The 27937-nt window shown below is 37.4% G+C and overlaps 1 protein-coding gene across 1 annotated transcript in view; it reads right to left on the reverse strand.

Annotated features, from left to right (window-relative positions):
• The window catches only part of itga11b (integrin, alpha 11b), a 57553-nt gene extending 29904 nt beyond the window's left edge, over positions 1-27649 (reverse strand). The window contains exons 1-12 of the mRNA XM_081356421.1: positions 27490-27649; positions 22367-22478; positions 12698-12807; positions 12521-12612; positions 11846-11960; positions 11633-11760; positions 9763-9911; positions 9015-9159; positions 8572-8734; positions 6726-6796; positions 3763-3907; positions 1864-2012 (exon numbers count right to left, since the gene is read on the reverse strand). Coding sequence (XP_081212547.1) covers positions 1864-2012; positions 3763-3907; positions 6726-6796; positions 8572-8734; positions 9015-9159; positions 9763-9911; positions 11633-11760; positions 11846-11960; positions 12521-12612; positions 12698-12807; positions 22367-22478; positions 27490-27538 — 1428 coding nt within the window. The 5' untranslated portion in view covers positions 27539-27649. The remainder of the gene's footprint in view (positions 1-1863; positions 2013-3762; positions 3908-6725; positions 6797-8571; positions 8735-9014; positions 9160-9762; positions 9912-11632; positions 11761-11845; positions 11961-12520; positions 12613-12697; positions 12808-22366; positions 22479-27489) is intronic.
• Positions 27650-27937: the final 288 nt, after the last annotated feature.

Consider the following 27937-nt stretch of genomic DNA (forward strand, 5'->3'; position numbering starts at 1 on the left):
TTCCCTTGTGCAATTAACATCACACTATTACCATCTGTGGAAAGCAGGTCGTAAATGGAATTTTGTTTAAAGAGGCGATTGTGTACGTTTTGTGCAGATAATGGTAGTAGTTTATCAAATGATGGAGAAGAACATTATAAATGGGCTGTTTTGGCTCTGACTTCTTGCACTCTTTTACTCTCTTGCAGCTTCGTTGGTTGTTTTGTACAGTTAAGAAATAGAATATAACAATTCAGCTTACACCACAGCATGTTAAATTTCTCAATCCACATTCTTTATTCATGATTTTGTACAAGTAGAGAATCTTGCGGTATTTATTTGTCGAAAAGGTGCCAAGTGTTTTGAATGCTACTGACATGGTAATTACGACTAACCCTAACGAACCTTCCAGGAGGACTTTAACGCACCTTATAATATTATTTAGTTGCTCATTGTTGCGGTTTCGTTAGTCAGGACACTATAGGCACACTTGATGGCTGCTTGGCTAGATTTAAAACCACTCTGAAATTGATCATAGTGTCTGCAACTACTCTGGGGGCCCTATCTTGCACCCAGCGCAATTGACTTTGTACACTGACGCATGTAACATTCCTATTTTGCACCCGACGCACAGCGGACTTTTCCCTCCACAGACGCACGTCGGTAAATTAGGGAAAGAACTTGCGCTCCCGGGGGAGTTTCAGCGCAAAGAGGAGGCGTGTTCCGGCGCAAACGTTCCCTGGTGCTATTTTGCAGTTTCAGAAAACAATTCCGCCACTGACCAGGAGAATCCTCGTCTAAAGTCAGTGGCGCGTTGCGCATGTTATTCAGAGGCTATTTTAAGGGCGCATGCTTGGCCATAATGTAGCGTGAGCAGAAATGCGCATACACTTTGCTTCTCTCATCTACACATAGCAGCAGTTCACATTTTTGCAAACCATACATAATTACAAGGAAAAATATTCCACACGAGGGAAATCATTGTTGTGTCCATGAAGATGTGAAAAAATAGGCATAAATGTAGCTTACACATTTACCCAAATTATTATACGCCAGTTTAAGCGAAGATAATTTGGGTGTGTTTCTCCATCCCCAATGTCACTTCTCTGTGTTTTACGGCCCTGACGAGAACATCGGTCTCCTCGGCTGTGAACCGCTCCTGGCGTGCGTCTGGCAAATCCGCCGTTATAATAGCAATCCGCCATGAAACAAGCGCGCCTGCTCTTAAAGGGAATATGAGATGTCGCTCTGATTGGTTTATTTCACGTTACGCCCAAACCACACCTATGAGTAAAGAAGCTACTTCAGACCAACCCATTTTAGATTTGCGTCGGGCGCAAGAGACATTTATCCCGCTGGCATAATAGCAACAGCGCCCGAGACCCGCCCACAAAGTTACTTGCGTTTTGTGTTTGATACTTGCATTTCAGATCGTTAAAATAGGGCCCTGAAAGTATCTCACAAGTGTGCACACTAGAAGAGTTTTGGGAACAGGCAGGTGGCTACGATTTTGCACCTGCATAAAGTACCAAAAAGTACTGTGATACTACTATGCATTATTAAAAAATAAGAATATTTTTGGCAGTAGTTAAGATGTTTTTTTTACTGGGCCCACCCCAAAACAACAAAACATTTCATTTTTTATGTTTATGCATCAGCACAGATATAAATTCATTTTTAATGTAACATTTCTTTGCAAAAACAATTATAATTTTTTTTAATCATTTGTAAGTAAGCCTTATTTTTTAGCTCTGCCATGGTTGGTGGTACCTTGGTATTCTTTAAAGTACCTTGGAGTACCATGTAAAAATACCTTCCACAGTACTTTCTTTAAAACATGAAAGTGTGGTGATCTTCGGTCTTGTAGTGTGTGCTTGGCTTTACCTGCTGACCGTAGAGAGAATGCAGTATGGTGAGGTTTCCACTGTTGGTCAGGGTGAAGATCACCACCTTTCCTGTGTGGTTGAATCGAGGGGCTCCAGCGACGTACAGCTGACCGTACTGAGCCGAGACCACCGAGGACACCATGTACCCTAGAAACAACTCTCAAATTTATACATTATAAATAAATATGAGCTATCTGTCAATTGACTTCGTGGAAAACTGCACAATGCAGAGGAACATTAGGGAAAGACAGCATGTCTTTATATGCTGGTTTGGTGCTGAAGTAGTTTGCTGGTTAAGCTAGTTGATGTATTAAAGATTTGTCCATACTAGGGCTGGACGATATAACCTAAAATCAAAGTCTCAAAGAACATTTTACCTCAATTACGATTAATGAACAATTATTTATTTTTTGTTGTTTTTTTGTCTTCTTCTTATAGTTCACTGACAATGTTTGTGCTGTAAATATGCTCAACTATTAAGGGTGGGATACTCTTTCTAATGAAAGAGTTCTTTTCCTTTCTTTGATTTGACATTTTTTTTTTGACAAACATCTCAATTTCATCAGTTATTGTGACTGTCTATGGGTCATAACATTTCTTACAGATTTCTGCTTGTTGAAAATCAGATACAGATAAATTAGCACAGTGAGAGTACATTTATTTTAATGCATTAATGAGAGAGCGATTGCGTGTGTGAATTAGTCGTACCGTCTCTATTAAATTGTGAAGCTGTAGGTTGTAGTTACTTCAAAAGTAGAAGAATCTATGCTATAACTGTTGAGTTTCTAAGCTACTTTAGTGATAAATCACAGGACAGCGACAATTGACAAACTTTCGTGAGGACGCATGCGAAAGTGATCTCGCTTTGGGGATTGTGCGCTTTCTGTATGCGTTTACTCTGTGTTTTAGTTCGCCTCCATGTTGCTTCCAAGCATGTTTTTTAAGGGAAAAGTATTAACAGGATTAAAAAAAGCGAAATTACCAACATGGGAAAATTACGTTGGTTATAGGTTCTGAATTTCGGTTTTGATTACTTTTCGATTAATCGTACAGCCCTAGTCCATACTACACAAGTAAGACATATGATAACTTTCTTTGAGGAACAGACTGAAATTAAAGTCTTATATTCCTCTTCATAGCACTCAAATCTCTTACACTTTCTGCTATTTAAACTTGACGGGTCATTTTATTCATCGCAATGCGTGCAATAACGAATGCCATTGACATATACTCTAGTGCAACACATCTTAAAGGGGTGGTATAACACCCTTTTGACAAGATGTAAAATAAGTCTCTGATGTCCCCAGAGTGTGTGTGTGTGTGTGTGAAGTTTTAGCTCAAAATACCCCACAGATATTTTTATATAGCATGTTAAAATCGTCACTTTTTGAGGGTGAGCAAAAACGCACCGTTTTTGTGTCTGTCCCTTTAAATGCAAATGAGCTGCTGCTCCCGCACAGGGGGCGGAGCTTCAAGAGCTCCTGTCCTTTTACCTCACACACACATGCACTGAAAATTTCAAAAACTTTTAGCCTTTTATGTTCAAAACGGAGTCAGACAATGATGGAGAGACTCGAGAACCAGCCGTTTATTGTAGTCCTTAAAAATCGATTTCTGTAAAAGCAAATATCTCCCTTTGCTTTGAACTTTGAGCGTCGTAACTTTGCAGATGTTGTTTATGCTCAAACAGCAACATTACACACTAACTAAAGTTAGAAAAGTGAAATCATAATCAACCACCCCTTTAATCACACAAATTAAGCTGGTAAAGAATAGAGTGAACATTCTTGATCTATTATTTTATGTTCCACAGAAGACAGAAAGTCATAAGGGTTTTTGAACGACTCAATTTGTTTCCATCATGGAATCAGATCCTCATTAGGCTTAATTTTCTTACCCAGATATGCAGCGTGGTTCTTCAATTCCTCTGGGAACTCTTTCATGTAAGAAGACTTTGGTGGGATGACTTTACCGTGACGGGTCTCCTTCAGAACAGCTCCGTTCCAGTCGTATGCGCCAACGGCACCAACCAGAATCCCATCCTTCAAGAGAATGGTTTGCATCTTTTTTTGTTCACATTCAAAAATCCCTTTTACCATATGTTAGTTTTTTGAAAGGAAAATACACACAATCACAACACAATAAAAAATGCACACAGTCTTGCATCAGGTCTGGGTTCATGTACCTGAAGGGAGGATTCAATATAGGATCATGACAAACGGCCTGGCAGGGACTTTAGCGGTATAGGGAATGCAAACCGAGCGTTTGCCAAACCTCTCCCGCACCGATCTGAGAGCTCCTGCCAAAGACTCTGCACTGTATTAACATCTGTAGCATTTAAACCCATTTCTGAACGATACCACCACTGCACTCAAATACGCTTGGTCATAGTCCTATTCCAGTTCTGTTTCAGAGTAAGACTAACTAACTAACTAAATGTGTGATGCTAATCCAACTCAATGCCACAATACTAGAAAGCTGTAGGTGGTTGCCAGTGCATTGGAATGCAGTTGCTTAAGAGTTTTCAGTATTATTTTAGTATTAAAATTCTCTGGCTTGATCCTGAATGCATGCGAGCGAGTGCAGCAGTCTGAATACAGAGCTAAAACTGCGTTCACTGCCAAAGTTTTCCTCATGCAATGTCGACGTGGACACTTTGACAGCGTTCCATGGCACATTTGCACAATAAACTCTCTCCAATACACTCTGTGGGTTGTTCCATTTGCTTTTATTAGTGGTGCTTGCAAAGGCAAACCCCTGAACAAACCCTAATCCTGAGTATTAAACTTCACAGCGTTTAACTCGTCGCGCACGGTTTGTGCAAAAGACATGAATGATGCCTCAAATTGTGTGGGTTGATGAAGAATACACTAGCAACTGCCAAGCAATCACATAACAATGCCTAGGAACCAGGTATAATGTTGTGATCTCATCAAGTCAGAAATAACGCAATTATGAGTTCCTGACAAGTAAAAACCATTCATGTTTAAACAAATTGGCAGTGGTTTCAATCGTTGTAAGATTGAGCTGCGAGCTCATTGGCTACTGATACAGCAGGACCCAATCAGCTGTGTCCCATAGAGAATGATGTGATTGCAAGCAGAATGAGTTAGGGACCAATCAGCCTGTGCTATATAGAGTTTCATGACAGAATTTCATATTAGTGATTAAGTATTTTACTGTCATCAACAAGAACCCGAACATTGACCCATTTAAGCATTTTGAGCATCATTGCAGAAACAAATTATAAGCTTTGAGTTGATTTAAAGGTAAAACAACCAAAAACATTGTTTCTTAACCTTTTAAATTGAAATATTTAAATGTATCCTAATTAATCAAAATGTATTTCTTTAATGGAATTTGTCTGAAAAGAAATGTTCAACACACTCACACACTCACACACACACACACACACACACACACACACACACACACACACACACACACACACACACACACACACACACACACACACACACACACACACATATATATATATATACTCTCTCTCTCTCTCTCTCTATCTCTATATATATATATATATATATAATATATATAATATACCTGTATATATTTAATCACAATTAAACATGTTATCACAATTATGCTGCTTTCTAAGATTCTTTGATCCAAAATCTAAAGCAACATCCTTTGCAGAGAAGGCAGTCCCACAATGCATTGCAGGCTTAAAGATGCAGACGATGTGAGGTAAATGTTAATTATAAATTCACTCAATATTTTTGTGTTCTTTGTATTTTTATGCATGTTGGAGTCAATTGTATATATACTGTAATTGCATATTGTAAATTGTTATTTAAATAAGTTGCCTATTGAGTAAATCAGATTCTATTTAATTTTCTACTCTATTTCACCAACACAGACAGAAGACGGCAGTGTAAGTCACGAGGTTTTGCAACCAAGTGAGATTTTTTTTTTTTCGAGGCCTGGCACCTCTTTAGCTCTTTACAAAACAAAAGCAGTGAAAACTAGCATACCATGTCCGTGTCACCAGCCCAAGCTAATAAACTGACTTCCAAACGTTTTATTTCCATCTGATTAGGTTTTATTTACTACATGCTTGATGGACACTGAAGTCTTTTCCTTATAAAACGAAACAAAGTCATTCCTTTAAAAACATTTACAGCCACAAGCAAAAAAAAAGGCAAAAGTCTTTCTTTACAAATAAAGTCACATGCACAAGCGTGCACATAAAACACAGGGGCACGTGTGTGAGAGTGTTTGTGTGAGGGTTCCTCACTCAAGGAGCGTAATTCAGCAAAACCATATGTGTTCTCTGGACCTCGCTCTCTCAAGAATGAAAAAATCTTTCCGAGACGTTATCTCCCGTCTCGAATTGCCACTGTCAAGAGCAGCTCCTGGGATCCAACAGTGAAAGTTATGAAAAAAATGTTATTTTTCTCCGGGTAAGTTGTCCTTCGTCTAACACAAAAAGAGGCCCTCTCTCTCAGAAGACTGTTTTCATGCCGCTCACTTTCAAGAAGTCTGTTTTCATGCCGCTCACAGCATGTGGAACAGCTTCAAACGTAAACTAGCCTTTTTTTAATTGAAAGAGTGGCATTTCATGCTTCTGTCGGGCCCTACAAGGATGTATCTCAGGTTTGTTTTCCCATGGGCACAGAGCGGTAAACAAATCATTCTTTCAATGACTCTTTATTTTGACTGATGCCGTAGTTTCTGCTCCAGGCTAATGCAAGAGCTTCAAACTCAATCACAGAGTGCAAAGAGCAAAATAACAGCATTTCCTGCACCTCACTGAGTACTTAATATAATTCTCCACACATTAGCGCTGTTGTCAATATTTATATTTCTTCTGCTTGAAATGGATGGAGATGCACTCACCTCCACGATATGTGTGGAGAATCCAGCTTGAGACATCTGCAAACCAAATGCTGTACCATTCTGGTTGGTGCCTGCAGAAAAGTCAAAAATTGAGTGTGTTACTGTGCAAAATTCACTGTGATGATGCTAATGTGTTGTGTGTGGCTGATGCTATAGTTTTTATGTTGCTGTGCAGTTAATAGGGTATTCTGAGGCCCTTGTTCACTTGGTATTAAGATGCGTTTTGGTCGATCAGATCACAAGTGGAAGACACTAAGAACAAGGTGTAAACGGGGTCTAAAACCCTTTGAGCTTGTCCACTTTTGACCACTTCCAGAGGTGTTGTTGAAAATGCATTTGACCGGATTGCTTTCGTAGTGTAAGCGCTCATGTGGTCGAATGTGTTCAAACAGCCATAAAAAAACCAAACGCATAAACATTATGGGAAGCGCGCTAGCAGAGCCCGTCTACAGAGAGCCTGGCCACTCCCTATTAAGTCCTATTGTACCGAATTTTGGTTGTAGTTCCACCAGAGCTCCACTGGGGGCGATCGCCCATGAGTGCAGAGTGAATGGGAGTCAATGGAGCTAGACGGCTAAATGTGTCTCTTTCACCCGATTGCCGTTGAGAAATCTCAGATTTGATTGTACTGTAGGTTTTGCAAGTTCAACATGGTTTATAGGTCGAAAGTTGAATGAACGAGTACTTATGCCCTTTCGATTTCTTACAGGTTGAGTTGTTGTTGCCCATAACACGCTAGCATTCTGCTAATGAACGCTGATTGGTCAGTGAAGGACTGATTACGACCAGAGATACCGCTTGATGGCATCGTGTGTGTGTGTATTTTCGGCGTGGTCTTTTAAAACAACAAAACAGAAACTCTTCTCGCACGTGTGTTTGCCTGTGTCAGCTGTGTTGTCGACACCTCGAGAGAAAAGAAAGTGCAGAGCGCGAAAGCACCAAAGTGACTGAAGGATTGCCGTAAAGCAGTATCTCTGGTCGTACGATGTGTATGATGTCATTGACATTTTAAAAGACTTTTTAAACCAAATAAGTGACTCTAAAAAATCTAACACCCAGCAATGTGTAATTTCTTTGCATCTCCTTTCGAATACAACATTCAAATTACTAGACAAAAAATTATATACTGAGAAAAGTGGATTTTGAGGGGTATAGCGCCATAGACCTCCACTCATTCTGCACTCGTCCTGTGAGCGCCCTCATGTGGAGCCAGAGTGGAACTGCAACCAGTTCAGAAGCCGGAAGTTTACTGAGAGTGGAAGTTCTCCCCTTATTAGACATTCTCTGACGCTAGCCAGACGGGATTTTGGACCCAAGTTTGGTTTGAAGATGAAAAATGTACCAAGCGCAATGTTCTCTCTCCATTCCTGATTTCTAACACACACTCACAGCGTTCGGCTGGTCTTGCGTCTGTCAGAGCCGAAACTCTCCGTAAGCTGATGCTCTCCGTATGCTTTCCCGTCGTCTCTGGTCGTGTTCATATGTAAATTGTGTCAAATCCGTCAATTAGATCAATAGACCTGAACAAACCCATACATGTACATGGACCCTCCCCTTGAAGAAATCAGGACAGAAGTTACTGAAAGTGGACAAAAGAGACGGATTAAAACATCAGGTGTAACAGGAATTTGTCTCCCTCGTCTACTAGTGATTTGATCGACCAAAACACATCTCAATACCAGGTGTAAACAGGTCCTGAGTGGTTTAAATGTTGATATGTGGTTTCTACAGTCTTATGAGTGGTCTTTAGCACGTTGCTATGCGTTCTGGTGGTTTTCTGTGGCATTCTGGTCTCTAGATATAGCTTATGCTTAATATTTATTCACTGATTTCACAGAGTTTATACCCTCCAAGCTGAAGATCTTCTCTCCAAGAGCATCAACGATGTCCTTCAGGGCAGACTCGTCAGTGACGCTGAAGAAGTTCTCCTCGGGATCAGTGGCAATGAACTTGATTTCCCTCAGAAAAGCTTCAGGATTGATTCCTCGCCGATTATAGTAGCCAAGAACCTGGAACGGCATTGGAATATCAGTCGCACTTTACTTACCAAAGAAAGGTAATATAAGGTAACTGCATGGGTTAAGGTAATTGTAATTATTATAATAAGTGCATAGTATGTATATGGGGAACAGGACTGTAAAATAAAGTGCTACCGGAATATCAAAACTATGTTCAGCTGTTCGATCTGTGCACCTGTTTGAAAACTTCTCAAGAGTTTGAGTTTCATGACTGATGGACCACCTGAAAAACACATCTGGAGGATTTTACTGGAAAGAAGCAGTAACTCACCGCAATACCATACAAGGTGATATTATCCTTCTCACTTTCTTCCACGGCTTTCTGTAGGTCTGGGCTGTCATGCGATTCTCCGTCAGTGATGACAATCATGACTTTCTTAGCGTCTGGACGACCTCCTTGTTTGAATGCTTGAGTTCTGTTATAAATACACATACAAAGTGTAAATGAGTGAATCACACTCAAAAAATTTATCTTTGGCTGACTTTGATTCAAAATACCACAATATTAACCCCCTAAAAAAACAATTTTAAATACCAACATAATAGAACAACTAACAAATCTCCCCATTTACTCATCTCGCTTAAAATGCATAAAATAACTATCCAGTCCAACTATAACTACCCTATCCAGCCGCATGAAAAGCATGATGTGAAATGGAAATCCTGTTTTCTTTATTTTATATTTTATGTTCTTTTAACATGAAAACATTTGCGGTAAGCCAAAAAAGTAACATGAAGCTATCTTGCTTGAACTAGAAACCTGATACAATGACACTTAGTACTTGAGCTTTGATTATAATTAAATTAATTAGTAGCCTAGGCTACAAAGGGATGTAATTTATAAATACATTTCCCAGATTAATATTATTTTAGCTGATCCAAAATGACGCTTCGCTTTATTGTGATTTGTGCAATTTCAAATCACCTTGACTCATTTGATTTGCCTTATTTCCATTGTAAATAATGATGCACAGGAGTTTAAGTTGGAAGACAGACAGAACACAAACATGCCAGTGTACCGAGCCGCATTAATCCCGAGAGCCGTTCGCGTCTCCTCTCCGCCTCGCTGGTCGATGTTCTTAGCCGCTGCTACGACCTCATCAACCGTACGGAAATCATCCAGCCGAAACTCGTTCACTACTCGGGCACCGTACTGCACCACACCTACCTGGACAACAGGGCACAACACCAGGTGAGATCATCTACATTATCCTTGCTTTTACATGACACACTCTTGTCAAACTCTGTTGGTCAATTTAAGGCTGGAATACACTACATGATTTTGGTCCAGATTCAATGCTAGTTTTCTTGAACTCGTTTTCTAACACTACGTATGATGAGCACAGACCATGTTTTTTTTTTTTTTTTTTTTTTTTTATAATATGATTCTGTCAGGACCATTATCATCAAATACTATTGACAATTAGCATACAGTTTGGATTGGCGGTATGGTTCTGTTCTGGACAATAACTTCCTACGCATCCATGCAGCCTAGCATGGATAAGAGCAGCAATAACCCCGCTTACTGACGCTACACTTGATTTCTATCCAGTCATCGGAAATCAGACATGTGAAAAATATTTTGGCCAATTTTAAAACATATACTGCGTCCAAAATGAAATACTTCCCTACTATATAGAATGCGAAAAACAGTTTGCCAAAAGAGTAGTATGTCCGAATATTGTGGCTACATCCGAAACTGCATACTCTCTTGAGTAGGTACTTATTTTGACTAAGTAATTACTTAAAGCTACACTGTGTAGGATTTTCTCCCATCTAGCGGTGAAATTGTTTATGACTACCAACTGAATATTACTTTCTAGCCCCTCCCATTCCGAGGGCGTTTTAACTCCGTTTTAACTCTGTAATCTCCCCCTCGCATTCGTCATGGCGCCACTGAGTGTCAAAACGCGAAAGGCGAAGCTTGAATTTCCAGGTATGTCCCTCTTTGGCTAATGTATTTTCAAGATGGATGCCAACATGGCTGCCGCCAGTCGAGCGACTCGCTTGTATGTATTCTAAATGGCATATTCTACGCTTACGAGGATACTTGATTAGTTGGTAGAAGTAATTACACATTAATGAGCACATATCATTTTGAAAGAACAAAGTGTTTTTTGCTAAGAATCAACTTAAAAAATTACACAGTGTAGCTTTAACGAACGCTAAATAAGTATGTTCTACAGTATATAGTATGAGTGTGTATAGTATGAATGCAATAGGACGTAAAACATCTGCCATGTTGTCATTATCATGTGACCTACCAGCGGTTGCGTTGCTTCACTGTCATTCACAAATCCTCTCCCGTGGCCTCATGGGATAGTAAAGTGTCCATCGTATTCACACTTCAGAATCTTGCTTAAAGTAATAGTTCATGAGTACTTTTTTCCTACTGTTTTATAAGTACAGTGAATTCGGACATACTTCTTTTTTCAAACACACTGTTTTTCGCTTACAATATAGTAGGGAAGTTTGCGATTTCCAACGCAGCCATATTGTTTACATTTGTCACGTGTCTCCTATCAAAAAGCTCCCCATTTTGTGTGAGTTTGTTGCGTTCGGAATGACTTGAAAGATCATGTGTGTGTGTTTTTATATTTGTTCAGATTTGAAAAGTTGTGTAGTGTAGTCCAGCCTTTAGTAGGCTAACTGTAATGCATGAAACAGAAATTTAGCTATAAAAATAAAAAATTTAGATATTTCCATATTGCATCATCATTAATATTCTATTAAATATGTGTATATTTTCTCAAATCATCCGATTTGTTTGCAGTATTTTGACTGAAGTTCGGAGCCTCACGAGTGCAGTGGTAAGTACAACCCAACGCCTTCGTAAATCATAAGTCAGAACAGTCCAAACTGATTTTCCAGGTGATAATTCAGACGCACCTGGATCTGTCCTGGACCGATGTAAAACTTCTGTAGCACATTTATCAGGAAATCTTGAACCTCATACCAGGGATAGATGGAGTTGGATCCGTCTAACACAATCACTATGTCCATGTAGGTCTCGCATCCTGTGGAGAAACTGATGCTGTCAGAATGCATGTGATGAAAGCGGATTACTCCAAGAAGCTTCATCAGTGAAGAGTCTGACTTTACTTTGAAAGGCCGGAGCGATGCTGTGGGTGAAGTTGAAGCTGTCGTCGACTCTTGAACAGATGCCCGTGCTGTAGTAAGAACTTCCACACTCGTACGACCACAGCGGCCCACATGCCTGAAACACAGTCAGTGCATTCAGCATTTTTATGAAAAATTTGGAAATTATTTGGTAACACTTTACAATAAGGTTTGTTATTTAACATTAGTTAACTACATTAGTTAACATTAACTAATAATGAACAGCACGTATACAGCATTTATTAATCTTTGTTAGTTAATTTCAACATTTACTAATACTTCTTGTTAGTATTAATTAATGCACTGTGAACTAACATGAACATTTAACATATTCTCTGTAATAATAGCATATTGGCGATCCAATGTGTATCTTTGTTTGAGCTATGAAAACCGTCAAAGGTTTCTATTTACAGCAGGTTTTTGCAGCGTTGAGCGATGTAGCCAATCACAAACTTATCTGTTGATCTCTTGAATGCAATGGCCAATCAGAGGTGTTTTAAGTTAGCACTGAACAAATCCTAAGTTCTGCACCCTCGCAAATCTTATCATTATAACAAACAATTACATAAATGAGAGATTCATTGTGCAGGCAGCTTTACTTTATTGAAAAAGTAAATATAGTAAAATAGTTTGCATTAAAGTGAACATGCATATTACCACAAAGCTGTTATCCTTGGGGTTGGAGGTGAGAGTCATTCCCAACCTCATTTTCTCTTTGCGTTCGGACACGTTGTTTAGGGATATCTTTCCTTGAAAAGCCCAGAGAAAAAATATCACAAAATGTTTTGTTGCAATCTGCCCTAATATTGCGGTGTCCGATTGGTCATGTGATACCTAGATGCAGTCGTGTGCAGTTTCTTGCTGGTTTTCTGTCTAGTGGGCATCTGTAGACGTCACCTGTCTGATGTTCACCGCTTTTCTCAAAGGGAGCTCCTACTAAGAGCCTGAAATACAAGAAAATAGTTTCTTAACCTTCTGGTGCTCTTGGAATGTCAGTCAAAAAAGACAGAATTTAATTATTTTTCTTCAATGCAATGTACTGTATTTTAGTTCATTAATGTTTTTTATTTTATCGTACTAAAATTATTTTTACACTGTATCAATTTATTCACTTTTTGAGCATAGACCTGATTATTATTTTTTTTTTTTATTTAACTCTCGTAAATCTTGAATGCTTTAGAGCACAGACTTAAGTTTGATCTCTTTTCAAATACAACACTTGGCAGATTATTGCTGAAAAAAAAAAGTTTTAAAAAGTTACAGAATGTTATGTTTATTGTTATGAAAAATGCATAAAAATACTATTTTAAATTTTTATATGAAATGTATATTTTCAAAAACATGTTTAACTCTGGGGGCTCTATCTTGCACCCAGCGCAATTGACTTTGTACACGACGCATGTATCATTCCTATTTTGCACCCGACGCACAGCCTCCACAGACGCACGTCGGTAAATTAGGGAATGAACTTGCGCTCCCGGGGGAGTTTCAGCGCAAAGAGGAGGCGTGTTCCGGCGCAAACGTTCCCTGGTGCTATTTTGCAGTTTCAGAAAACAATTCCTCCACAGACAGGGAGAAACCTAGCCTAAAGTCAGTGGCGCGTTCAAATGATATTTTAAGGGCGCATGCTTGGCCATAATGTAGCATGTGCACAACGCACATACACTTTGCTTCTCTCATCTACACACAGACGCAGCAGTTCTCATTTTTGCAAACCATACATTATTACAAGGAAAAATATTACCACATGAGGGAAATCATTGTTGTGTCCATGAAGATGTGAAAAAATAGACATAAATCTAGCTTACACATTTACCCAAATTATCATACGCCAGTTTAAGCGAAGATAATTTGGGTGTGTTTCTCCATCCCCAATGTCACTTCTCTGTGTTTTACGGCCCTGACGAGAACGTCGGTCTCCTCGGCTGTGAACCGCTCCTGGCGTGCGTCTGGCAAATCCGCTGTTATAATAGCAATCCGCCATGGAAGAAGCGCGCCTGCTCTTAAAGGGAATGTGAGATGACGCTCTGATTGGTTTATTTCACGTTACGCCCAAACCACACCTATGAGTAATGAAGCGACTTCAGACCAACCCATTTTAGATTTGCGTCGGGCGCAAGAGTCATTTATCCCGCCGGTATAATAGCAACAGTGCCCGAGATCCGCCCACAAAGTTACTTGCGTTTCACGTTTGATACTTGCGTTTCAGATCGTTAAAATAGGGCCCTAAATCTGCAAGAAAATCAAAGCCATAAATCTAAACAAGTTATGTTCTAAATTTGAGGTTGATATCTCAATAACTGAGCTTTCAGTCAGAAGTTGTTTGGCCGCTGTACCGAACGCTTCCACTAGATGAAATTCGTCTCCCATTCAATGCGCTCATTTTTGGAGCACAAGTGTGACTATTTTTTTCAGAACAATTCAACCTTTTCGAATCATGTCCATGATTTTGTTTTTTTGTGTTCACATAGTAAATGCCAAAACCTTTACCAAGTTTCGTACCATTACGATAAAGTAAAAAAGTCTAAAAACGCAAAACGACCGAAGAGCACCAGAGGGTATGTTTACACAGCATGCTTTATTTGATCATGTTTAATTGTTTGATGTATTCTGTAGTCATGCATCATGCTTAATTAAAATGTATTAAATTATAAAACTAAGCCTTTTGACAACCACCTTGAAAACCACCAAAAATACAATATCAACCATAGCAATGCATAGCAACACCCTAGCATCATGGAGATCAGTTTTGCACTCCAGCAAAAGTATAACGGTAGCAGATCAGTCCAAACAGTCATTTTATGAGAAACACAAACAGGATCACAAGTTCAACATTCCAGCAGCGTTCCAGTCGAAGTCATTCACTCCCTGATGGGAAGAAAACTCCACATGAGCCCAGCAGCAAAGAATCGCTAAGCAGATTTTTCCAGCTTCTGAGGTATACATTTGAGACGAAGCCAATACCAGAAACCAACAGCAAAACTCAGTAATGCTGTTCACTTCGAGATCAAGACGTTTAGAACTACGACAACAAAACCACATCCCACAGTTTGGCCTGTGAGATCCATCCATGTCAATGTTTACATTCCTCTTTTCCCACTGCGACCTGCACAAACACACTGCTGTCGGTCAATCCACAGTCTTGTCATACTGTCAGTATGACCCCCTAACATAAACTAGTCTGAGGTGGTTTGTTGGTGGTTATTTCATAGAGGTTTTTGGCAGTTAAGACCAGCTGAAAACCATCTAAACCTATAAATACCAGCAAACTAAGAGTGGTTTAAACTAGTCTTTTCAGAAGGGAAATTATTTTACAGCATGCCATGGTAAATAACTATGGTAATCTTTCAGTACTATGCTATAAAATACCATAGTAGGGGTTGTTTTTGTTTTAAGACACATGATGGATTGCATTTGTTTGTTTTTTCAGTTCCCACAATGCACAGCTCTCTGAACATCAGTCATTATTGGAATGTACTGTTACTCTTTGGCACCCGTAGTGAAGGTTTAGTCTATCCTGAGGCAAAGTTATTTGAAGAACGTCTGGTTAAACCCAGTCTTCTTTTTTTTCCAGGCCATCTGATGCTAATACAACATATGCCAGGGTTTTCAGAATAAATTGGAGATCAACATCTGAAAAGATGATGGTTCATCTTTCTCAGCCTAAACAACCTATGAGTATTCAAGCAAACACTTAAATATTTCATATGTCAAACTAGTTTCTCTGCGAATCCATAGTTTGAATGAGCTATTTTCTATTTGGATATGTCTTATCTAGTTTGGCAGTTTGTTTTGGTTTTCCACATAACAATGCCATTATAGAGTCTGATATTTCATCCTATAATCATGTTTTTGGTTAGCAGCAAACCATATGATTGCATTATGGTGGAGAAACAGTGAAAACGCTTCTATTCACTCTGATTAGCTTTCATAGCGCATTCAATTTAAGTTTGCACAAAATAAACATTGTCATTTCAAGTTAAAAATCACACATGCAGTATATAAAACCCAAACGCCATTAAGGTTGATTGATAAACTACAACTTTACAACAGTTCACTAAACAGTTGTGATTAAAACATCACAGTGTACTTTAAAGTAAGTCATTCTCTTTTTTTCTTTTCTTTTCAGCACAAACACACTTCCTTCCTATGCAAATGAGGCTTATTATAGAAGCACCTTGTTCACAAAAGTTTGGCCTGTTTGCATTTAGATTTATGCATTTTATCCAAAGTAACTTGCATTGCATTTCAAGTTCATGCATTTACTGAAAAGCAAACCGTGTTTGGTTTAAAAGAGCCGTTAGTATATATATATATATATATATATATATATATATATATATATATATATATATATATATACACTCTACTAAAACAGCCAATTATATTTGCACCCCCCCCTAATTTGCATAACTTATATTTTGAATTGTGCACTAAAAACAATGCAGACAGCATATGAAGGTTAACAGCAGGTGCAATTCATTATTAGTGAATTTTCCCCTCAGGCACAATCGTGCCTGACTCAAATCCGTTTAGGCGTTTGAAGTCTGAACGGCAAAAACGGTGTGAAATCTGTGGTTTTTACAAACACAATGGTCTGAGGTTTAATTTTCGAAATGCATCACAGTTGGAAAAGTACAATCAAATTAGTATTAGTTGCAATATCCCGGATTTCTGTCTGGACCAGTATCGTCAAATACGATTGGCATTTGCATAGAGTTTTATATTGGCGGTATGGTTCTGGGCGAGAACTCCCTGCGCATCCATGCAGCAATAACCCCACTAAAGGTCCTTTCACACTGTGGACACGATTTTGACGCATGAATAATTCGCGCGATGGTTTTATGTTTTGATCAGCTGTTTGTGTAATGAGCGCTTCCACACCGAACGCGAATGTGTTGCGGCGAAAAAACGACTTATTTTTGTCGTTTTTTTTTTTTTTTTTTTTTTTTGCGGCGACAGAAAAGGCTTCAGCCGATCACACACTACAAGGACAACGATTTGAAAGACAATGTGTGGCGTAGCATTGCCAACCAACTCGGTTATCTCTGTGAGTATGTTGTGTGATAGTTTTAGTCGTTGTAGTCCTGTGCTGTGTAAGTTAGGCTTGCAGGCTAAACTACATTTGGGATTGAAAGCTAACACTATTATCGTCAAAGATCCGTGTTTACTTTGAACATGTAACAAAATGTAGTGAGACTATTTAGGGCTGCTTTTAGTATACTATACATTCTTTGTGTGATATCTACAGTTTCTAGTCGAATGATTTTAACTTCGTGTGTTACATGTAATGTGTATTGACATTACAAAACGCACTGTGTTTAGTTGAAGACGCAAAACAACTGGAAAAACCTCAGGGACACCTATGTGAGGAAAAGGAGAGAGGAAAAGGAAACTAAAAGTGGACATTAGCATACTCCCCTTCAGACTTGTCTTCACTGGATGATGATGATGATGATGATGATGAAGAAGTGTCCATGTTTTCTCAGCTGTCGGCGCAAAAGTTTTGGAATGTTGAAGCTCTGAATGTCACAGAAGTCGCAAATTCGCGTCGCGGCTGATGTGAATGGTTTTGACGTGAACTATTCGCTTATTTGTTTCGCTTTTTCGTTACGCGTCTGGTGTGAAAGGGCCTTTAGGGTAAACAGAACAGAACTAACATGAATGAATTGCAGATATCATTAATTAAAAATTTAAGTACAACATAATTCAAGAATTTATTCTGATTCAAGGGGAACCAGAATGCCATATTGACTGAAGAGAGGTGGAGCTGGGGAGGGAGGAGGGTAATTAGCTCCTGAGAAACGCGATAGCTGCTTATAATACAGTAATGGGCGTCGTGTTCCTATAGGTAGACGTGGATCAGCTGAGAGTCACTGATGCGAGCTTGACTAACATGACCTGCCAGAACTGATGCTATACACTTAATATTGACTGTCTGAACAAATGGATCCAATGTCAGCACTTGCAGACAGTCAGTCTAGAATATTGGATTTGAAGGAACATTGCGTTCCTCCAGGAGCTGTCATAATTGTACTTAACGTCACTTAAAAAGCACATGCTAATGACATTAGCTAGAAACCCGGCTGCTCTGAAATATACACAGATGTTGTTCATAATCTGAACAGCATTGAATAGTTCTGCAACGAATTTCAGATGCAGAAAGTTTTCAATTTTTAGATGCAGAAAGTTTTCAAGAACTAAAAGTCTTTATACCCATTAGTAGATGAAGCAAAACAGTCCTTTGACTTCATTTAAGTGACATTCTTTAAAGACAAAAATTGAAAAACAACATTCCTCTTGGTTCCTGCAGGGTAAATCAGATTCCAGGAGGAAAAGCGCGCCACACGTGTTTGTCTTGATGCACAGGAGGAGGCTTGGGAATTACAAGCCACAGAACACATATTTGCCAGCGCTCGTAGACGGGTCGGGACAAGTGCAAATACTTTCCACTTATTTACCTGTGCACATCAAAGGCCTCCAGATTTCTCAGTGCTGGGGGACCACGAGTTATTCACCAGCGATGACGAACCCCAGGATTAAAAACAGGAAGCTGACGTCCGGATTTGGAGGTTTTGGGACAGTGGGAGTTTGGTTTATGGTGTGTATTGTTTTGTGTGTCTGGGCTTTTACGAGTCTGAAACAATACCCTGTTTTAAAGGCTGTAAACTGTGACCATGTAATGGTTTAGGACTAATTGATTAGTTTTAACATAGTAGGCTGGGTTACAGTAACACCATTATACGCCAGTAGCATTCTGCAATTTTACCTGGCTTTATGATTAACATTGTGGTCTACCAATATTTTCGCACATAATTTACAATGTTCAGTCACTATTAGTCATTCTTTGTTTGGCTTTCTAAAGTGTGAAACATCGGCTGCCTCGAAATCGCATACTCTCTTGAATAGATACTTATTTTGAATAAGTAATTCACGACCACTAAAAAAAGCATGTTCTATATACACTGAAAAAAATGATTCGTTGAAATTAATCAATTTTTTTTATCGTAAGTGGTTGCATTTAGTTGATTTTACCTACATTTAAACAAATGCATTAAGTTGAACTTAATCAATTTTAGTTCAACCTAATGCATTTGTTTAAATGTAGGTAAAATCAATTGAATGCAACCACTTACGAGAATTTTTTTAATTAATTTCAACGAATCATTTTTTTCAGTGTAGCATGAATGTAATCTGGATTTTCAGAATTTCAGACATAGTCTCAGTTAAAGCATTTATCTGTCAACTTCTGACTCAACCAATGATGTGAGTCAGGTGGGATTATTGTTTATCTGACCAATGACAAATAAGGTGGAACAATATTTAAAAATAAAAATAAATTTCCCATTTTTTTAGGTGCAAAATAAGCACATTTTATATTTGGGATTAAGAAATATTATTGATCAAATATCTACTAAAGCCTTTGTCAAAGAAAAGTAAAAATTATTAACTTTTGCAGTGGGTCATCATTTTATGTTGGAAAATATGTTTTGTTTTTATTTGTTTGTTTCTACTATAAAAATACCAGTTTATTTTTACTACAGTGGAAAAAATGTCCACCTATTTTAACTAAAAATCTTAAGCTCAGTTGCTGCCTTAAATTTAAGCATAATCAAATTGGCATTACAAGTCATTTCAATTTAAATTATATTAATCTGACTTTAAAAAAAATCGAGTTGAATCTAATGCAAGATAAAAAGATGAGTTAATGTAAAAACATGCAATGTTGGGTAAGTTACTCTAAAAAGGTAATTAATTACTAGCTGCTAATTACATATTCAACAGTGTAATTAGATTACTGCACTGTCAAAATATCGCATTACTAGTGCTAATTACTTTCTAAATGCCTAGAACATCGACCCGTTAGAAATGAAACTGCACTTTTAAGTCTTTCAAATGAATAATATGAAATTGCATAAATTATTCTTGAACTGACCAAAGTATTTAAAGGGAGAAATTTACATTAATTAACATTTTAACATTAGCCGTTGAATTCTTATGTTAATTGTAGATTATAGAATTGTTTTGTAGTCTATATAGCATTTAATTCAATTACATCAGAAGTAACTGTAATACAATTACAGAAAAATTAAAGGTAACACTTTATAATAACTGCTTGCTATTAATCATTAGTTAATAAGCATTAGTAAATAGTTAATTAATCATTTTTAAAACATTAATAGACATTAAGCAGTTTTTAAATACATCTTTATTCTTGATTTATAAGCATATATATATATATATATATATATATATATATATATATATATATATATATATATATATATATAATGTTTAATAATTGTATTTTCATACTTTATTAATGATCATTATATGATATGTATGCCTTATAAAGCATTAACAAAGCAGATTTAAAGGCTCAGTTTTCTTCTAAACAGAAAAAGGAAACAAAAACAACACAGTGATACAGAACATAGACATAGATGTATGAATGTACATTTAAATAATGTTTAATAATTTACTTACACTTTCTAAGTGATCTTATGAACCACTGACAACTCCTAAATAACTGGTTTGTAAATAATGCAATACTTCATTAACAATAAATGAAATGAAAATACAATTATTAAACGCATTATAGATATGCTTATAAATCAAGATTAGCTGTATTTACAAACTGCTTATTCATGTCTATTAATGCTTTATGAATGATTAATTAACTGTTTACTAATGCTTAACTAATGATTAATAGCGTGCAGTTATTATAAAGTGTTATCAAATTAAGAGTAAACCCTCATACTACTTTTTAAAGGGAAAAGTAAATAATTACTTATTAACACTGAAAATATGTTGCCATGATCAACATGATCATGTAATCAGCCAAAATTAGCACTATGCAATGTGCATTATTGCATCTGTAAACAAACTTGACTCTCTAAGAATTTAAATACTGAATTTCCAAGAAAACAAATTCCACAATTACGATCTGCAATGACTCACTTGCTACCAGATGCATAAAACTTCTGTCATTATTTTTCATTGTGAACGGTTTTGTTTATTGCTTCTTTCATTTCCCATGAATCCTTGCAGAAATCAGCCGCTGAATAACGTGGCGTCAGGAGAAGCACGGTTTGATTTACTTCAGCGAGAGTGATCCATCTCACCGCTGGGAGAGTTTCAAGGTTGACTCTGAGACTGTGTGTGTGCCAGCAGACAGCGGCGCGTTGATGTGTGTCTGTGCGCGCGATTGCATTTCACAACAGTATTTCATCGTGGAAAAAAAAATGAAGTATTCATGAAGAATATGATTGCTGAAGTTCTGCAATTTCTAAAAAAAAACATCTTGATTGTTTCTTATAGACAGCAATTGAGTGCAACAGTCAGGTTCTGGAAGTCCTCATAGGAAAATGTATTTTTAACGATGACTTATAAAAAGACAACCTTACTGTGAGCTACGAGGTTGTTAATCGAAGGTATTTGCTTCTGTTGAAGATGTCATTCGCATTATTTAAACTTAGTTTTTAAAACAATCGTTTAACAGCAGAATTCACGGTGGAAAAACTACATTACCCATGATGCTGTACAGAACATTCCACCAATCAGAGAGATGAAAGATCTAGTTAGCTCCGCCCACTTCCATGAGGCGCTGTGAATGTCTTGGCGCGTTTCCATTACAGATTTGCGCAAAACTTTTGCGTTTTTTTTTTCTAAATGTCAACAAAAATCTATTGCGAAATGACGGTGTTTCCATTAACTGATGTTATGCGACTAAAACTAATTTTTTTCCTGTCGCGATAAGTAAAATAATTCCAAAAACCACGGCAACGGACGTTGGTAGGTTTATGTGCTATATCCCAGCCACTGCACTGGCCATTATTATTAATCTAAGGAGATGTATGTGTGTTTTCCAAGCATTAATGGTAAGGAATGACCCTTTTTATACTTGTGAGCGGCACATATGAGGTGTTTCTGGGTGTTTCTCCCTTATTTCTGCTTCGAGGTCCTGATTGTGGCATTTCTTTGAGGTTTAGAATCCATTATTCCTGTAATTATTTTGTCTTTTATGAATTTAATAAAGAACTCTGTCTCGTATTCTGTCCAAACACACCGCGTCATCTACGTCAGGTGACTGTAAATGCGCAAAAACTGTTTCCATTGCAGTTTTGCGAAATATTTCTTTTTCGAATAGCCTGAAAAACCTTCTCATGCGAACGTAAAAACTTTTTTGCGATAAATGGGAGGTTTTGCAAAATTGACGTGCTTCCATTGGCCGTATTTTCAATTCGCAATGTCAATTTGCGCAATTTGAAGGGTAAGGTAATGGAAACACGGCTAGTGTCCCTACATCCTCTAAATACTTATAAAACATACATGCATATTTTGCAATACATGTTTGCAATGCTTCATGGAAATGTTTTCTCAGGCCTATGAAAACTCAAACTGAGAATATAAATTCAAGGTTGCAATCAGATACTGGTTTTCTCTTTGCTCTATATGGACTGGCTGACAGAAGAAGTGTTTTCCTGAACATGTTAGCCTTACCATTTCTGCCCACCGGCCTCGTGTTGTTGAACCGTATATCCAAACTGAGCCTCTTTCGAACCCTTGATGATTTTTGCATGTCTTGTGTCAATATTAAAGCAAGTCCGTGGCCCTGAAATAAACAAACACAGCTTTTTGATTGGATTCAATTCATGTTAAATTCATTTGCATCCATAGATTATTAGAAGTGACTTGAGGAATATTTCATATCTCGAGCGCAAATGATTCAGGATGCGTTGCACGCTGAAGTTAAAAACTTAACGACTTTATGCTTAAAACAAGAGCAAATATCCAGCGTGGTGAAGAAAAATAAACTTGTTTTCCCTTTGAATCAAGTACATTTTCCTGACCCCATTGGCAGATTTTCTTCTTCTTCTTGTTTTAAATATTATAAACTCACTAATTTTAATGCATTTTATGTCATTTTGCTTCTCCAGTTAATGCATATTGATTTAAGATGCTTAGATATTTGTCCTGGAAAACGAGAAAATCACTTTTTGCAGTGTAGTGTAATTTTTGGCATAAATCAAATTAAGATTAAGTCACTGATAAATGGTCTATATGTTACGATACGCCTAAGGAACGCTGATTCTTTTTAAAGAGGCACAATTTATCTCACATGGTGCACAAAGATGATAAAGAGTCAATCAGAGCACATGAAAGATAATGAAAGATAAAAAGCCATCGGCAGGGGATTATCTGTCCTGTGATGCTCTATTCCCATTCCCTCGGGATCTGGATTGGACATCTCAACAGTAAGTGCCTCTGGATTTCATTTAAATGTTTATCGGGGAAGGTCACTTGTAGAAGTGATATCACATCGCCTTTCAAGTTTAATTTCCTGGGGAAACGTTTCTCCTTATGCAGGAAAAAAAGAGAAAATGGGTCAGTCACATTTCCTCTTTGTTCTTCTCTTTTTCTCGGCAGAATGAAAGAGATCCAGGATGAAAAGTCATCAGCCTGTTGTGAGGCCGACACATCAGTAATGGAAATATATTTCTCATATTCACAATCTTTGTGTTTTGGAGACTGTCGCTCTATATGTTCTGGGTTAAAAACACTTTGAGGGATTAGAGAAGAACTGTGAACCTCTAAAGCCTAATTTTAGAGAGAATACAACTGATCTAAGCCAATAAAATTGTAGCTATTTGTAGTTCTAGTAAAACAGCAATGCTGTCGACTTATGAATTTACACATGGTTTGAGTATTTCCTCCTTAAAACTGCAGTGAACCAAAGACAGTCTCAAAAACACGCTTTGAAATCGCTGGCGTTTCTGACGTCACAAATACCTTGTAACCAATCAGATCAACCTGTGATCGTCAACCAGTGGATCTCTGAGCTGAGTGAGTGAGTGGAGGCGGGGCTCATTAACATATTCATAGAACCACGCATACTAAATGAGGCAAGGGTGTCGAGTTACAGTTAAGATATTATAAGGCATGAAGACATTTTTGTCAAGGAAAAACTTAAAAATATTTCATTTACAATAATAATTCATATCTTCATAGGCATTTTTGTTCATTTTGGTGGCATTTTTGACAAGGCACATCGCTATTTTATGCCAACGCCAGATTCTCTTGCTTGTTAAGCTTAATGGAGGGTTATTGCCTAAGTTAGGCTATTTTAATCATGGTTTAATCTGACAGCAATGACAAACAAGGCCAAAGCTTAGGGTAAAAACTATTGTTAGCTGATTGTCACCAGTGAATGCAGATCAGTGAGATGTGAGTCAATGAGAATTGATGCCATGCACTAAAAAAAACTAAAATATAAAATAAATAATGTCTTGCAAAAAGGGCACTTATTTAGTCAGAGACCAAAAAGGGCAGGCGCTTGAGCATCACTTGGGGTCTATCTGTGCATGTGCCTGTTCATTTTACTAGTAATCTTAGTACTTAGTTAATTTTAAATAGTTTTTTAACTATTTTTAATAGTTTTAGTTAATAACAGTAACAAAAACCCATAACACTTCTTTAATAACCCATCTCGGGAAATATGAGCCAATCGCTCCTTGTTATTGCGAAACCAGCCGAGACCTGTGGCTAAATTGGTCACTTTACAATACTAATGACTATAACGAATGTCATGTGCTCAGATGCTCTGGATTCTTGGGAGGATCTGGTGACATTAGAGTAATTTTTCATGAGTGATTCACATGTGTTTTAATCCATATATGTATATATATATATATATATATATATATATATATATATATATATATATATATATATATATATATATATATATGTATATATGAAGAGTTCAGATGCAAAAGCCTCTAAGTGCCATCTGAAATGATGGCACTTTTCTTCTAGAATGATAATTTTTATGAAGCTCATATATTTAAGTTCAGTAATTTCTCTTAAATGGCAATGAAAATTTCCTATGAATTGTCATTTAAGTGAAATTACTTAACTTAAATATACAAGCTTGATAAAAATGATAATTCTAGAAGAAAATTTCAGATGGCACTTAGAGGCATCTGAACTCATATATACAGTATATATATATATATATATATATATATATATATATATATATATATATATATATATATATATATAGTAAAATGCATACATTTAAATTAGATTGAGACAAAAATATCCAGTCAGGTCACCAGAATTGGATTTATTTATCGAATTGCCTTCAGACCGGTTCTGGCTCAGATGAGAAATTAATCCATGACCCACACTTTGGGCCAGAAATGAACCGAACCAGACATTACACTCACATGGCAAGTGACTGCGTAAGATTCCAGGATGGTAAAGTCTTCACAAAAGGATTCTGGGAAAGCGCTCTTATTTCTGAGTTATTGAACAAGTGGCTCTTCTGACTCATCCAAGTCTCTAGATATGGCTCATATCCCTCATTCAGTGTCTCCCCACCTGTTTTACTGTCCAACAGGTGAAAATCATCATATGTCTGATCACTTAATAAAGAAACAGAACTTCTCCATAACAAGACACAAGATTCTGAGATCCACACTGCAAAAAAAAAGAAAGGTAGTATTTCTGTCTGGTTTTCCAGTACAAATATCAAAACATGCTTAAATCAAGATACATTTACAGGAGAAGCAAAATGACTGAAGTTGTGTTTACTGAAAAATTTAATAAAATAAAGTGAGTTTTTGCTTAAAACAAGAAAAACTATCCCAGTGATGAAAAAAAGTCTTCTTTTCCCTTTGAGTAAAGTGTATTTTTCTGACCCCAATGGCAGATATTTTTCTTATTTTATGAATAAACTCACTTACTTTTGAGTGTTTTCAGAAAATAGGACTTAATATCTTAAGCCATTTAGCATATCAAGTAAATGTAGGCTATCTTGATTTGAGAATATTTAGATATTTGTGCTACAAAATACGACAAAATTACCAAGTACAACATTTTTTTTTTCTTTTTTTTTTTTTTTACAGTGCAATCACTAAAGAGAGCATAATTAGGTATGTATCCCAAAATTAAATATTGGAAAAGCCGTATCTGAGTTTTGATCCAGCTAAAAGTAGGTCCTAATCTGTCAGACGGCGGATGTTTTTGTACTCGCGTATCAGAACTCCCGCCAGAACAGCCTTAGACACTTCCTGTGTCATCATCAGCCAATCAAAGCGCTCTCCAGGAGCTTCACCATGGCGACGAAAACAACGAGAAACATCACCGCAAGTATTCGAATTTAATTATGTTATTAATTACATTTTAATATGTTGTATGTTATTCATCACAGTGACAACAAAATACGGTCCTTAAGTTCTTTCACATGTGTTTGGACTTTAAAGTTTGCTCCAGTTGTTATTAATGGGAGTTAGCCAGGAATTAGGTCCTTTTTCCAAAGCATTCCCTAAAAAATATCTGGCCTCAGACGTACTTTTTCCATTTTGAGACTTGTATTGTTTTTAAATGACAGTGTTTTAGGAGCTCAGAGTCGCAGATAAACAGTGTAATAAACCCGCGCCCTCTGCTGGAGGCTTCATGCAAACGCGGCGCTAAAGGAGAGATGGATCTTACGCTTCCCAAACTCTTTTATTATTATTTGAATGCAGGCAAATGAAGATGGTTTTATTCTTCTCATCAATTTCTGACTCACTATGTATGCTAATGTAAGAAAGTACAGGCCCGCTTGTGTAGATCCATTAGATGAGTGTCAGTGTGTAACGTTAAGTGGGTCCAGATTGTGTGTTTGATCCTGGTCTTAAAAGTCTATCTGGATGTTCTGGTTGAAGGTCACACAGTAATTCCTCCTTTTTTATCAACCTGTCATTCCCAAAGCAATAAAGGATTCACTTTACTGAACTTGAGATCAACTTGATAAACCCCAAACCACGAGCAGCACTCACTAAAATCTACAGTATACATGTCAAATACTTAATTTCTCAGAATTTAGAAAAGTGCACAACTATTATGTCTGTTTTATCACGAGTGTTAATGAAAAAAAAAATCATGATTTTTGCAGCAATGAGAGCTTTTGCACACATATTCACATGCGTCTCCTCTGTTTCAGAAAAAATGTCTCAAAATATGCCACATCTCAATATAATTTCTCATCAAATTACCTGAACTGCTCCACATTCACTATATAACCTCATATTCTCACTGGATGACAGCTATAGTGAGTCATTTGGGTCTGTTATTATTTCCCAGGAGAAACAAAAATCATATAATTCAGAGATTTAGTCTGATTTATCTCACTTTTCGAGACTGTTTTATCCCAAAACATGCTTTCATCCTCAGTGTTTTTGTCTTGTTTTTTTACAGTCGTCAACATCTGAAGTGGATCAAAACCTTTCATTTTTGGATTTCAACTTTGATTCACTTTTTTGATCCACTTCAAATGTTGACTATACCGTAGAACAAGATGGATTTACTCGAGAAGCAAAATGCCTTCAGATGTTAAGTCTTAAAATGAAATGAATTTATGCGTATCTTTTAGTGGGGTCAGAAAAATACACTTACTTTCCCTTTGACTTAAGTTGATTTCTCTGACCCCATTTGCAGATATTTGTTCTAATCAAAGTCAGTTTGCTTCTCCAGTATCTTCATTTAAGAATATTTACATATTTGTACTGTAAAACAAGATAAAAAATATCATATTTTGCAGTGTACACCTGACAATCATGCATAATCTGGCTCACCTGGCAGCAGAGCGCCGATCCACATCAGCAAGATGTACGTGTACTCCATAAGTTCATACGTGAATCAGTCAGTGTGTGTGTGTGTGTGTGTGTGCATGAGGTCCTCACAGCGAGAGCACACACTCGGGTCTGAACCTGACTGAACCGCAGCAGAACTACATCTGAGAAGGAGGAGCTGAAAACGGGTCGATCGTCCTCAAACTCGCACAGAGAGAGAGAGTTTGGAGCAGGTAAACTGTGTTTATTAGACCAGACTGAGCTTTCTAGGAGCGTCCCGCATGCTTTTACTGCTCTCTCTCTCTCTCCAGATGTTCAGCTCTCTGGACTTCACATCTGTCGGGAAACACCGCAGAGCTCAGCGCTCTTCCATAACATGGTGATTTACACTCTTTAAAGACCTCAAGAAATCAAAATTGTGGCTTTAAGTTTACTCTCATGTGGCATGAAG

The sequence above is a fragment of the Scardinius erythrophthalmus genome (assembly GCF_964197995.2).
Source record: "Scardinius erythrophthalmus genome assembly, chromosome: 24".
Classification (NCBI taxonomy): Eukaryota; Metazoa; Chordata; class Actinopteri; order Cypriniformes; family Leuciscidae; genus Scardinius; species Scardinius erythrophthalmus.